Consider the following 11709-nt stretch of genomic DNA (forward strand, 5'->3'; position numbering starts at 1 on the left):
GGTCCTAGAAGGACACAACTGTTGTATGATGCAGTATGATTAACCTGTTGGCTTCACTGTATTTAATTCTAAAGGGCCGGTTTCCAAAACGGCCCTTTCTCTGATTCAAATTTCCTGTTGGTGGTGCATTGCCCATGCCGTTGTGGTCACAAATCTATAAAGTATAAAGATTTAGGTCACTTGGTTTGTTTTTTATGGCTCCTCACAGTTGTACCTTTCAGAAGCTGTCTAAGTGTTGATAAATGTGCATGTTATGTAAAATATTAATGAAAATCTAATCAAATGATAGTCACCGTAAAGAATACATTCATGGCATGATTGTGACAAAAAATTATGTTTCCATCGCGCCATTTGGCTGTTTTATGGAAGAAACAATCTCAAAAATGCCATTTTCGATGATAACATTTTAGACACAAAAACTGTTTTTTAGAGAATACACCCTTTTATGGGCGTTGGATGCAAACCAATTTTTATCCTATTAAATAGTACGTAATATGCTATTGATGAGAGGAAAAATCATCAAAATGTAAGTGGTGGAACATTTTCAAATGTTGGGTTGAATTAGCCTATGGTTGAATTGCCGATTTTCGACTTTCTTTAGATAATTAACAAAAAAACGAGAGTATTTGCTCGGTATGTTGAGAATATGTACACAGATATGAAAAAAAGTGAGAGAAACACTTTTTCATAAAAAAAATCCAAGATGGCTACTTCACAAGTCCCCGTGGTTGAAGACATTGGCTGACAAATAGACAGAACAACAAACAAAACGTGTTCCTTATGATTTTGGTTGGTTTTCGCATTTACGGGAGTGTTCATAGCTACGGACGATTGTATAATACCTATTTTTATAAGTTTGGTTAGTCACATGGTAACGGGGATCTTTCATATCGAGCCCCAAACATACTTTCGACATATGCACTCCGTTGCCGCATGGAAAACTATTTCAAGAATTTCTTTACCTGTGGTTGTAATGGTCGAGGGTTTTCCAGCGTCCTGTAATACCCAAGGTAGTACAAAATACTGGAGATGTGCGCACACATTCCCATCGTTCTCTCTCCAACTGGGCACTGGCAGTAGTTGTCCTTTATTGGGGCCTCAACATCGAGTGAAACGGTGAACCGTATCCAAACGTTATATTTCGTTTGGCTTTTGTGTCGAGAATGTATTTGACATCGGAGAAGGTCTAGGGAGTGCTGGTAAAGCCACACCTCATAGTCTCCGTCATCACTTAAATGTTCGGCGATGTAACCAGGAGCCATAGATATCTGATACGTTCCACACGTAATGGTTCTCAAGTAATCAAGATCGAGACGGGGAAACAGTACGGAAGATGCATCCATCTTGACAAACTCGGACCTTGCCCGTCTAGATAGATCCGGATCTATCTCGACTTTCTGAGCTAAACCATTCGGTGTTGTCAAACGGTCCTTCATACGTTCAGCCATTAGCCTATCTTTGGCATCTCTCTCTGGAGATCTCTGGTAGATCGGTCCTCTAATACCATTCAGACAGGCTGTGACGGTTCGAAGCCAAGCCCCAATGACATTGATAAAGCTGTTAGACACCAATTGCGTTCGGAAGAACGTCCAGTGTTTCAGACAACCATGATAGGATTCCACAATCCACCTCGATTTGGTGATAGTTCTGTCAAGATTTGCTTGGACGTCAGAATGTTGACTTTGACCGGGTTTCAGGTATGACGGCATGCTAGCATTGAGGCCAGAGGCTTCGAGAACTGGTAGGACATCTCTAAAACCTCGGTCAACGACAACGTTGTCGTCTGGTTGTAGCCAAGTAACTAGCTTGTCCATGACTTTTTTTGTAATTGTAGCATCATTTTCGCTGCCAGTGAATGGTCCTACGGTGTCCAGGATGTAGCCATCTGGTAAGGCGATGCTCATGAATTTGGCATAGTTTCTCTTCTTCTGGCCACAGTAGGACATTCTCTGGAGCTTGTGGTCGGAGCTTTTCTGGATATAAATATAGGTGCCATCTAATATGGCAGTGGCTTTATCTCCAAAAAATGCTTCTGAAAAGACAGTATTGTGCCCGAGCAATTGTTCTCTTGTCAAGTGATCCGGACCTAGAAATTGTGGGACTATCGATGTGTCTAATGCCTGTACTATGGAGTGGAAAATTTTGGACACACTTGACTTGGAAATTCCAAAAAGAGAAGAACACTGACTCCAGGAAATGTCGGTTTTCAGTTTTACCCAGAACAGTAATAGAGCATCGTGTGTAGTCTTGGTATATATACCAGATGAAAGATATGGGGAACAGTGCGAGTGGATTTCGAGGAACTGATCTTTGGACCAACCTGTCCAGGCCATGCATGCCGAGTCATCAAGAGAAGAAAAGCTTATTGTAAACGCAGACTGGTTCTGTGAAAGGACGTGCGACACCTCTAGGAGGTCATTAATGATTTCGGACGATTTTGATGGTAACCGAGATTCCAAGGAACCTCTACCATCAAGGACAACCTCTGTAGACGGATCTAAGTCGTTACCAATGAGGTGAATGGAGCAGACGCGGGATGAGGTGGGACACCACAGTTTGTGTGAATAGATCAGGTGATGTCTTGCACGTTTTGGTAAGACTGATGATTTTGTTCCATTTTTTGGAAAGGTAACAAGACAGAGACAGCATTTTTTGTGTGAAGATGATCCATTCAAAAGATCATGAAGGGTCAGCAACGGCAGGATATTGGACGGGGAGTCGTCTTCTTCCTCTATTTCCTGGTTCTGCTCGGGTTCAGGTTCAGACTGATTTTTGTTCCGAAGATACTTCATGTAGCACTTCTGGCAAATAAATGCTTGTTCCTTTGCTGACATCAATCCTTGTTGCACCAGCGTATCTAGGAGCCATTTATATTGTGGACTATTTACATTGCGTGCACTTCTGTTCTTATTGCCACTACGTTTCTTGAAGTATACTTGACACTCTTCTCCAACACATTTACCCTCCATCTTGAAACACTAACGATTGGTTTATGAAGCGTCGATAAAGTAACAAAATAGCAAGCCACCGATGATTGCTGTAAACAGCTAATACTTAGTAGTTTGGTACAATTATGCGAAACTGTGTGATAAATAACGAACAACTAATTACACAAAATAACAAGACAATATAATAAATCACATTCAATACCTCCAAGAAGCGCAGAATTGATTGATTACTTAGAACAAAATAAAGTATTTCATATGGATAATCTATCTATTCGATGTGGCGTGGTCGGCAGGCACAAAGAAAGCGAGACAAGTCAGGGTCCCAACCCTGACAGAGCCATAACGCTTTGGAGATGGACAATAAAACAAGGAAATTGAGACAAGAATAGCTAGCATCGAGAGAATGATTTCGTAAACGTATAGACAAAGACAAGAAGATACGGATAAATGTACAAGGCCACACGATCAGAAAATTCAGAAGAGGACAGCTTGAGATAGAACAGTATTCATGTATCAGGGTGTCCTCAGTGTAAATCTTTATATCGATACTATTTCTTTAGTCGTTACACATCATAAAACTGTCATGAAAATATCCGCTCTGATATTCAATATAAAAGTTTGTATATAATAATCTATATAATAGGGTTTCAGACAGGGTTGTTACTCATTTCCCTTTTTCTTTCAATTTACAACCACATTCAGGCGGCGATATGAGAACGTTCCACCACATGGAATTTGCTGATTTTTGGTACACATATGAAACAAGTAAAGCTCTATCCGATTTTCTGATGGAAATTTGCATCCAAAACTATATAACGGGAGAAAATTGCAAATTTATGGCATTTTTCTTCAGAATTGTGTCTCTGCAAGTGCATTTTCATCCGAGAATATATTTTTTTTATGTTTTATGAATAAACACGATGTTTTGGAAATATTTATCAAAAGAAATTTATACTATGTTGCGAATTACAATTTCGAGATAACCTTCTTTTATTTACGAACTTATGTCTTTGATGCTGAAATTGACAACTTTATAAAAATACATTTTCACTGAAATTATGAAATCTGGGTGTCGGAAAGGTGTAAAATTATTTTTCAGAAAAGAAATAAAACAGTACTTGAGCTAGATAAGAAATTATACGGGGGCAGGCTCCTATGGAGAATTAACATTACTGGAAACAGGCCCTTTGTGTGGAAAGATGTTATTCACTTGTGTATTCTGTTTAATCTTCTTTCATGTAGACAAATGGCCAATATTGGTTACATTGGTTACGCTCTGCTGTATACATGTGTGACCAATCAAGCGCAGATTCTGCTACACAAGTCTGAAGGAATCTGAAGTCAGGTAAGATCTCCCTTGTTATATTGATAGTAACTAAGAATCCTTCTAGTATTCGTGGATACTTTCCTGACTTTTTAGGATAAAATATCAGCAACCATATATCATCATTGCGATAACCACAGTCCATTTATCCAATTTTAAGCCATTGAACAGACGTTTAACATTTTAGAATGGAATATCCAGTAATCTGTCTCGTTCTGTTCTGATTTGGAATTGAAAAAACCCACCCGGCGTTACGTTCCTTGTGCTGTATATGAAGTTGACATGACCATGGGATTTACTGTTCCTTTAACACACACCTATACATAACTTTTTTAAAAAAGTTATCAAACTGTCATAGCTGACAAACCTTGTAATGAGAAAAAACACTCATGCATATGGTTATTAGTTCATAAGGTTTTGTGAAAAAAGGTAGGGACATTTTAAAACATCTCTTCACAGCTTTCTACCCGAGATCCACTACCCCTGTTATAAAAATTAACCACTGTAGGCAGGGTGTTATAAAAATTAACCACTGTAGGCAGGGTGTTATAAAACTTTACCCCTGTAGGTAGAGTGTTATAAAACTTTACCCCTGTAGGTAGAGTGTTATAAAAATCTACCCCTGTAGGTAGGGTGTTATAAAAATCTACCCCTGTAGGCAGGGTGTTATAAAAATCTACCCCTGTAGGTAGGGTGTTATAAAAATCTGCCTCTGTAGGTAGGGTGTTATATAAATCTACCCCTGTAGGTAGGGTGTTATAAAAATCTACCCCTGTAGGCAGGGTGTTATAAAAATATACCCCTGTAGGTAGGGTGTTATAAAAATATACCCCTGCAGGTAGGGTGTTCAGGTAGAGTGTTATGTAATCATTTATCAAAACACAAGATTCTTTTTCATTTATCGACGCCTAACTTGGCGATTTTCTGATTATAGCCAAAGCATTGAATTTCTATCCAAGCCAGAAATAATTTTATGTAACCCCAGACCGATGCTATATATAAAACTGATAACTAAAACCAAGTGTATATTGAAGTTACTGAATGACATTTTATAAACCAGGAGAAGACAGGTCATGCCTAGAGATAGGTAAGTATCCCCACTGTGACTATAATACTGTAGCATTATTTCTGTTGGCATTTTATCATTGATATTGGATTATTCAGTCATTCGTTATTGAAAGGAGGATCCGTGATTTCCGAGACTAGTTTTAGACAGTGTGATATACACAAACTTTAAACATGACATGCAACATTCGTTTTTCTGAATGTGAATTTAATTAAGGAATTGAAAATGTTCATATATCATTGTATTATTTGGATTGTATTCGTAAGAAAGTGGACAGAAAATCATGAGAACAAACTAACGTCAGGTTAGTGTATAGGATGATACCAAACTTCTCTCCCTGTCGTACGTCAGGTTAGTGTAAAGGATGATACCAAACTTCTCTCCCTGTCGTACGTCAGGTTAGTGTAAAGTATGATAACAAACTTCTCTCCCTGTCGTACGTCAGGTTAGTGTAAAGGATGATAACAAACTTCTCTCCCTGTCGTACGTCAGGTTAGTGTAAAGGATGATACCAAACTTCTCTCCCTGTCGTACGTCAGGTTAGTGTATAGGATGATACCAAACTTCTCTCCCTGTCGTACGTCAGGTTAGTGTAAAGGATGATAACAAACCCCCTCCCTGTCGTACGTCAGGTTAGTGTAAAGGATGATAACAAACTTCTCTCCCTGTCGTACGTCAGGTTAGTGTATAGGATGATAACAAACTTCTCTCCCTTTCGTACGTCAGGTTAGTGTAAAGGATGATAGCAAACCTCCCTCCCTGTCGTACGTCAGGTTAGTGTAAAGGATGATACCAAACTTCTCTCCCTGTCGTACGTCAGGTTAGTGTAAAGGATGATAACAAACTTCTCTCCCTGTCGTACGTCAGGTTAGTGTATAGGATGATACTAAACTTCTCTCCCTGTCGTACGTCAGGTTAGTGTAAAGGATGATAACAAACCCCCTCCCTGTCGTACGTCAGGTTAGTGTAAAGGATGATAACAAACTTCTCTCCCTGTCGTACGTCAGGTTAGTGTATAGGATGATAACAAACTTCTCTCCCTTTCGTACGTCAGGTTAGTGTAAATGATGATAACAAACCTCCCTCCCTGTCGTACGTCAGGTTAGTGTAAAGGATGACACCAAACTTCTCTCCCTGTCGTACGTCAGGTTAGTGTAAAGGATGATAACAAACCTCCCTCCCTGTCGTACGTCAGGTTAGTGTATAGGATGATAACAAACTTCTCTCCCTGTCGTACGTCAGGTTAGTGTAAAGGATGATAACAAACTTCTCTCTCTGTCGTACGTCAGGTTAGTGTAAAGGATGATACCAAACTTCTCTCCCTGTCGTACGTCAGGTTAGTGTAAAGGATGATAACAAACCTCCCTCCCTGTCGTACGTCAGGTTAGTGTAAAGGATGATAACAAACTTCTCTCCCTTTCGTACGTCAGGTTAGTGTAAAGGATGATAACACACATTTATCCCTATAGATTAGTACATTTTGATATGATTAGTAAATTCCGTGAATTAAACAGGATAAGCTATATGGGATATGAATATATTACGAAGTATGCGCGGTTCAAGCAATACGCTGTGTTCTCCATGTGCTTCCCAATCATCGTTTGATAAAATGCTAGTTTGTTTTCTTCACAAATTGGTTAAAACCGGTACATGTGCAATGGAAAGTCCAGTGAGAATAGACACCCAGACAAATTCGTTAACAAATATACTGTAACAATGTGTCCGCTAAAGGACAATTACGTCACAAGCCTGACGTATGGTCAGAGAAGTGGTGTTGACATAGTTGATTAACGCCACGCTGACCACGGTCTCGTGTATTATGAATACAGACAATGACGACAATGACACCAAGAACGGAGAGTCTTTACTTAAAGGTAGGCTTACAGTTGTGATTATCCGGGGATACGTAAATAATTGGTGTAGTATTACAGAAAATGTAACACGTGAGTAATGCTAGGTAGAAAGGTCAAAATGGCCTCCCTATAGAGCGTATTAATGTCATCTGTCAAGAGGTTTCCCTGTATATCACACCTTCCTTATTTAATGGTCTCCCTGTAGAATATCGTCTGACATTAACCCTCTCTGTATAATACATTTGCTGTCAGGTCATTGTGTAAATGAAAAAAAGGAACAAAAAATATATAATGCCAATAACCCTGAGGATAGAGCATCATATATGACAGTCATTCATATCGTGGAACACTGACAACAGCAGAATACCTAGATTGGCAATAACAGAAAACAGGAATTGCCAGTAGTAGAAAAAAAACTGTCAATAGTAGAACACCTTTACTGACAATAGTAGAACACCAAGATCGACAATAACAGAAAACAAGAACTTTCAATAGTAGAACAACATTACTGACAATGGCAGAACACCTAGATTGGCAAAAGCAGAACAGTTGTATGGAGTGTGTCAATAACAAAACACCTGGGCTGACACATCGACTATTAATAGCAGAACACCAGTTGTAATAACAGAACACTCAGACTCCCAATAGCAGATCACTTAGACTGACCAAAGAAGAACAGTCGCATTTTGTCTGGCAATAGAACACTATTACTTACAAATTTAGAACGCCTGATATGACAAAAGTAGCCCACATAGTTGCCCATTGCAGGACACCATGACTGACAATTTCAGAACGCCTAGACTGTCAATAGCAGAACACATAGACTGGCAATAGAAGGACAAACGGACTGACAAAAATTTCCACAATAGAATATATTGACTATTGATAATCATTTTCTTTACACATCTTGTCTGTAAATAAACTCCCGTGCTGGACACAACATATTCTGCCAAATCACTCTCTCAACATATTGTTTCGGCTTCTACTTGGACGTATCAATATGGTAATCTGTTTAACACCATGCATGCCAATATGCTTCTTTGTTAAACACCTTATCTGTCAATATATTTCTCTGTAAAACACATGGTTTGTCAACATACTTCTTTGTTAAACGCCTTATCTGTCAATATATTTCTCTGTTTAATACCGTGTCTGTCAATATACCTCTCTGTAAAACACTTTGTCTGTCAACATACTTCTCTGTAAACACCTTGTCTGTCAACATACCTCTCTGTTAGATACCGTGTCTGTCAACATACCTCTCTGTTTGATACCGTGTCTGTCAATATACTTCTCTGTAAACACCTTGTCTGTCAACATACCTCTCTGTTAGATACCGTGTCTGTCAACATACCTCTCTGTTTGATACCGTGTCTGTCAATATACTTCTCTGTAAACACCTTGTCTGTCAACATACCTCTCTGTTAGATACCGTGTCTGTCAACATACCTCTCTGTTTGATACCGTGTCTGTCAATATACTTTTCTGTTAAACACCTTGTCTGTCAATATACTTCTCTGTTTAACACATTGTCTGTCAATATACTTTTCTGTTAAACATCTGGTATGGAAAAATAGCTCTTTGTTGAACTCATTTTCTGTCAATAGTTCTGATGTAGAAAGCCAAGAGTGCCAAGAGGTCTGACTACACAACACATTCACTGTCAATTAAACACTGTCTGTCAACAGGTCTCAGTGTCCACGGAACGTTTATACGTGTAGATCGTCTTTGTGCTTTGTGTTGAACGCATTATCCGTCAATTGGCCCCTTTGTCAGTTAAAATGTAACATATTGTAAATCAGTTGACATTGCAGGTTTCCTGAAACGTCAATCTGAAGTTGTATTGAGGTTAGCTGTGTTACAAAGAGAAACGAAAAGCAGAATTATGAGGACAGAAATACATGCTGCACACAAACTCTCTGGTAAATTATCCCGAAGAACTTGTCTAAAACCAATTTGTTTTCACACCATCAATAATATTAGATATGTACATTTTGATATCATTTAACCCTCACTGATGCTGGTGATTACGGTAAACTGGTATTGGAAATGCACAAAGTACAAAGTGGGTATTGGTGGTTGCAAGTAACACGGATGTCAAGTTATTCAAAAGGACATATATCGTCCGTGATGATAAAGCTGAAAATATTTAACAATCACACAAGTACCCTAAGCGTTGGCTATGGTGGTGTACTACACTGACAGCAAACTTAAAGTTAAACGTAAATAAATAGTCTGGCGGCTTGATATATGCTTATTCATGCCCATCGATTCAGCTTGTAAGTGGAAGGGTCATGTTGAGGCGGCCTTTTAATCATCACAAGACTAATCCTTCTCGACTATTGTGACGATATAAAAACAGTTGTATTTGTATGGTTAGACGTGACCATCCTGCTATTAATAACCCTACCCGAAATGTTTGCGTGTAAGAGACGAGTGTGGTGAATACCTGGCTTAAATTCTATCATGGAGCTGAAGCGTTGTGCACCTGTTTTCGTCAGGAGATGGCGTTTAAAAAGCCGGACTATTTTCGTTGTGTTATGTGTTCTCACTGTGGTGATGATGGGGTTGTTACAGAGTAATTTGAAAACTAACCACGAAAAGGTAAAAATTATAACCAACAAGGAGCTAAAAGACCGAGAACATGCAAACGATGACAGACTGACAGAAGGCCGAGAGGGGTTCCGAGATGACCTTCGGAGACTTCAAAGTTTAGTTCTAGTAGATAGTAAAAACAAAAGACAGACTACCGGAAATAAGCATTCGGAAAGAAACCAACGCTCGATTGTAGATGCACATTTTAAATTGTTGAGTGGAAAACCCTCAAACATTGATAAAAGTGAAGGGAACAGGACTTATCAGATAAAGGAGGTTGATAGCAAGAAAAACAATCAAAGCGATAATTATGTAAAGGACGAACAGAAGTCTAACCACAGTGCCAAAGTTGATGTAGTGAACAAAACAAAACACGGGAAATATAATGCTGATGAAAACGACAATGAACAATTGATGGAACAGCTGTTTAAACTGTTGTTAAAACTCGAAAAGGAAGGCGTTGACATAAACGAAGAAATCAGAGTGGCGTCAGGTGAAAAAGTGCCAGCGGATAAACAGCTCCCTTTCCATCCATTACATTATCCTCAAAAATTAAACTTTGAAGAGATAGTGAAAACATTTATTGAAAATGGTGAACTGCCTAAGAACTCGATTAATAAATGGAAGTACACACCAATAATTAACCCATCTAGTAAATGTGAAAATAGCAAAAACGGCGTGTTTGTGTTGTACATGGTGAAGACGAGGCCCGACAATTTTGCGAAGAGAAAGACCATACGTAAAACATGGGCCGACGAACATAGATTTCCGAACATTCGTACCGTGTTTTCCATCGGAATACCTCGGGATTCTAATATTATTAAACAAATAAAACAAGAGTCCTTGAAATACAAAGACGTCCTTCTGATGGATTACATGGACACTTACAAAAATCTTACATTAAAGACAACCAGTGGCATCAACTGGGCGGTGGCACATTGTAATGTGGCCGAATTTGTGGTGTCTGTTGATGATGATATGTATGTGGCTACCGACTTCCTCATACAACACCTAAAGGACATGCCACAAGCAGAGAGTGAGAGGCTCTATCATGGACACCTTTACCACAACACAGAACCAGTCCGATACGGGAAGAAAGACGCTTGGGAAAGTAAGTGGATTGTCACGAGGGAGGAATACCCGTTCGATACCTACCCGGATTACATATTCGGGGGATTTGTTGTGATGTCTATGAGGACGGTGTTGGAGATGAGTTTGGCCATTCCTTACACACAACCCATCAGCATGGAGGATGTTTACCTTGGTATAGTGGCCAGTCGTCTCGGTATTGTGGCAACAAACACCGATCTGGTGGATTATTATATTACCTACTCAAATACAGAGAAATTTAAAACCCTCATCGCTTCTCATTACTACACAAGTTCTCATATGTTAAAGAAAGCTTGGGAATGTCATTTATCGATGGTGAAAAACGATGTAGAAAAGTCAGTATTTTGCCTTTACTTAAAAACAGAACTGCAACAATTAAAACGTAAGGTGGAGGAAATACTCGACTGGGTAGATTTTTCAAACAATGCTCTATAAAAATAAGATGTAAGGAGGATCTCAAAATGATCTATAAATTAAATGGTACAACGGAAAGAAGAAATGGCGGATTAAGCTTCCCAATGACACTGATCCTACTGTCAGAGAGAAGTGTTTAGTGATACTGATCGTTCTGAATAAGCGATGTACACGGGCGCTATAGTGAATTCTTAACTAATACTGACCTAAACGTGGTATTAGGCTCTGAACTGACATTCAACGTTGTAAAACATTTTGGGAAAAGCTAACTTAGCTCTGATCTAAATAGTGACGTAAGCTGACTCTGATTTGATCGTAACTTAATACTAAGCTAAAATGTGATAAGATGATCTATAAAGATCTTATCATAATGTAGAAGTGGTAAGTTAAGCTCTGATC

At 39.0% G+C, this 11709-nt stretch overlaps 1 protein-coding gene across 1 annotated transcript; it reads left to right on the forward strand.

The window, feature by feature from the left end:
• Window positions 1–9657: 9657 nt before the first annotated feature.
• On the forward strand, window positions 9658–11331 carry LOC132564685 (lactosylceramide 1,3-N-acetyl-beta-D-glucosaminyltransferase B-like). Its single transcript, XM_060229319.1, has one exon. It carries the CDS (start codon window positions 9658–9660, stop codon window positions 11329–11331), a length of 1674 nt encoding a protein of 557 aa, XP_060085302.1.
• Window positions 11332–11709: the final 378 nt, after the last annotated feature.

The sequence above is a fragment of the Ylistrum balloti genome, unplaced genomic scaffold (genome assembly GCF_031769215.1).
Source record: "Ylistrum balloti isolate Yb309-2 unplaced genomic scaffold, AGI_CSIRO_Ybal_v1 Utg372532, whole genome shotgun sequence".
Taxonomy (NCBI): Eukaryota; Metazoa; Mollusca; class Bivalvia; order Pectinida; family Pectinidae; genus Ylistrum; species Ylistrum balloti.

Coding starts and splice junctions, on each gene's coding strand:
- LOC132564685 (XM_060229319.1), top strand. CDS start 9,658: ATGGAGCTGAAGCGTTGTGCACCTGTTTTCGTCAGGAGATGGCGTTTA.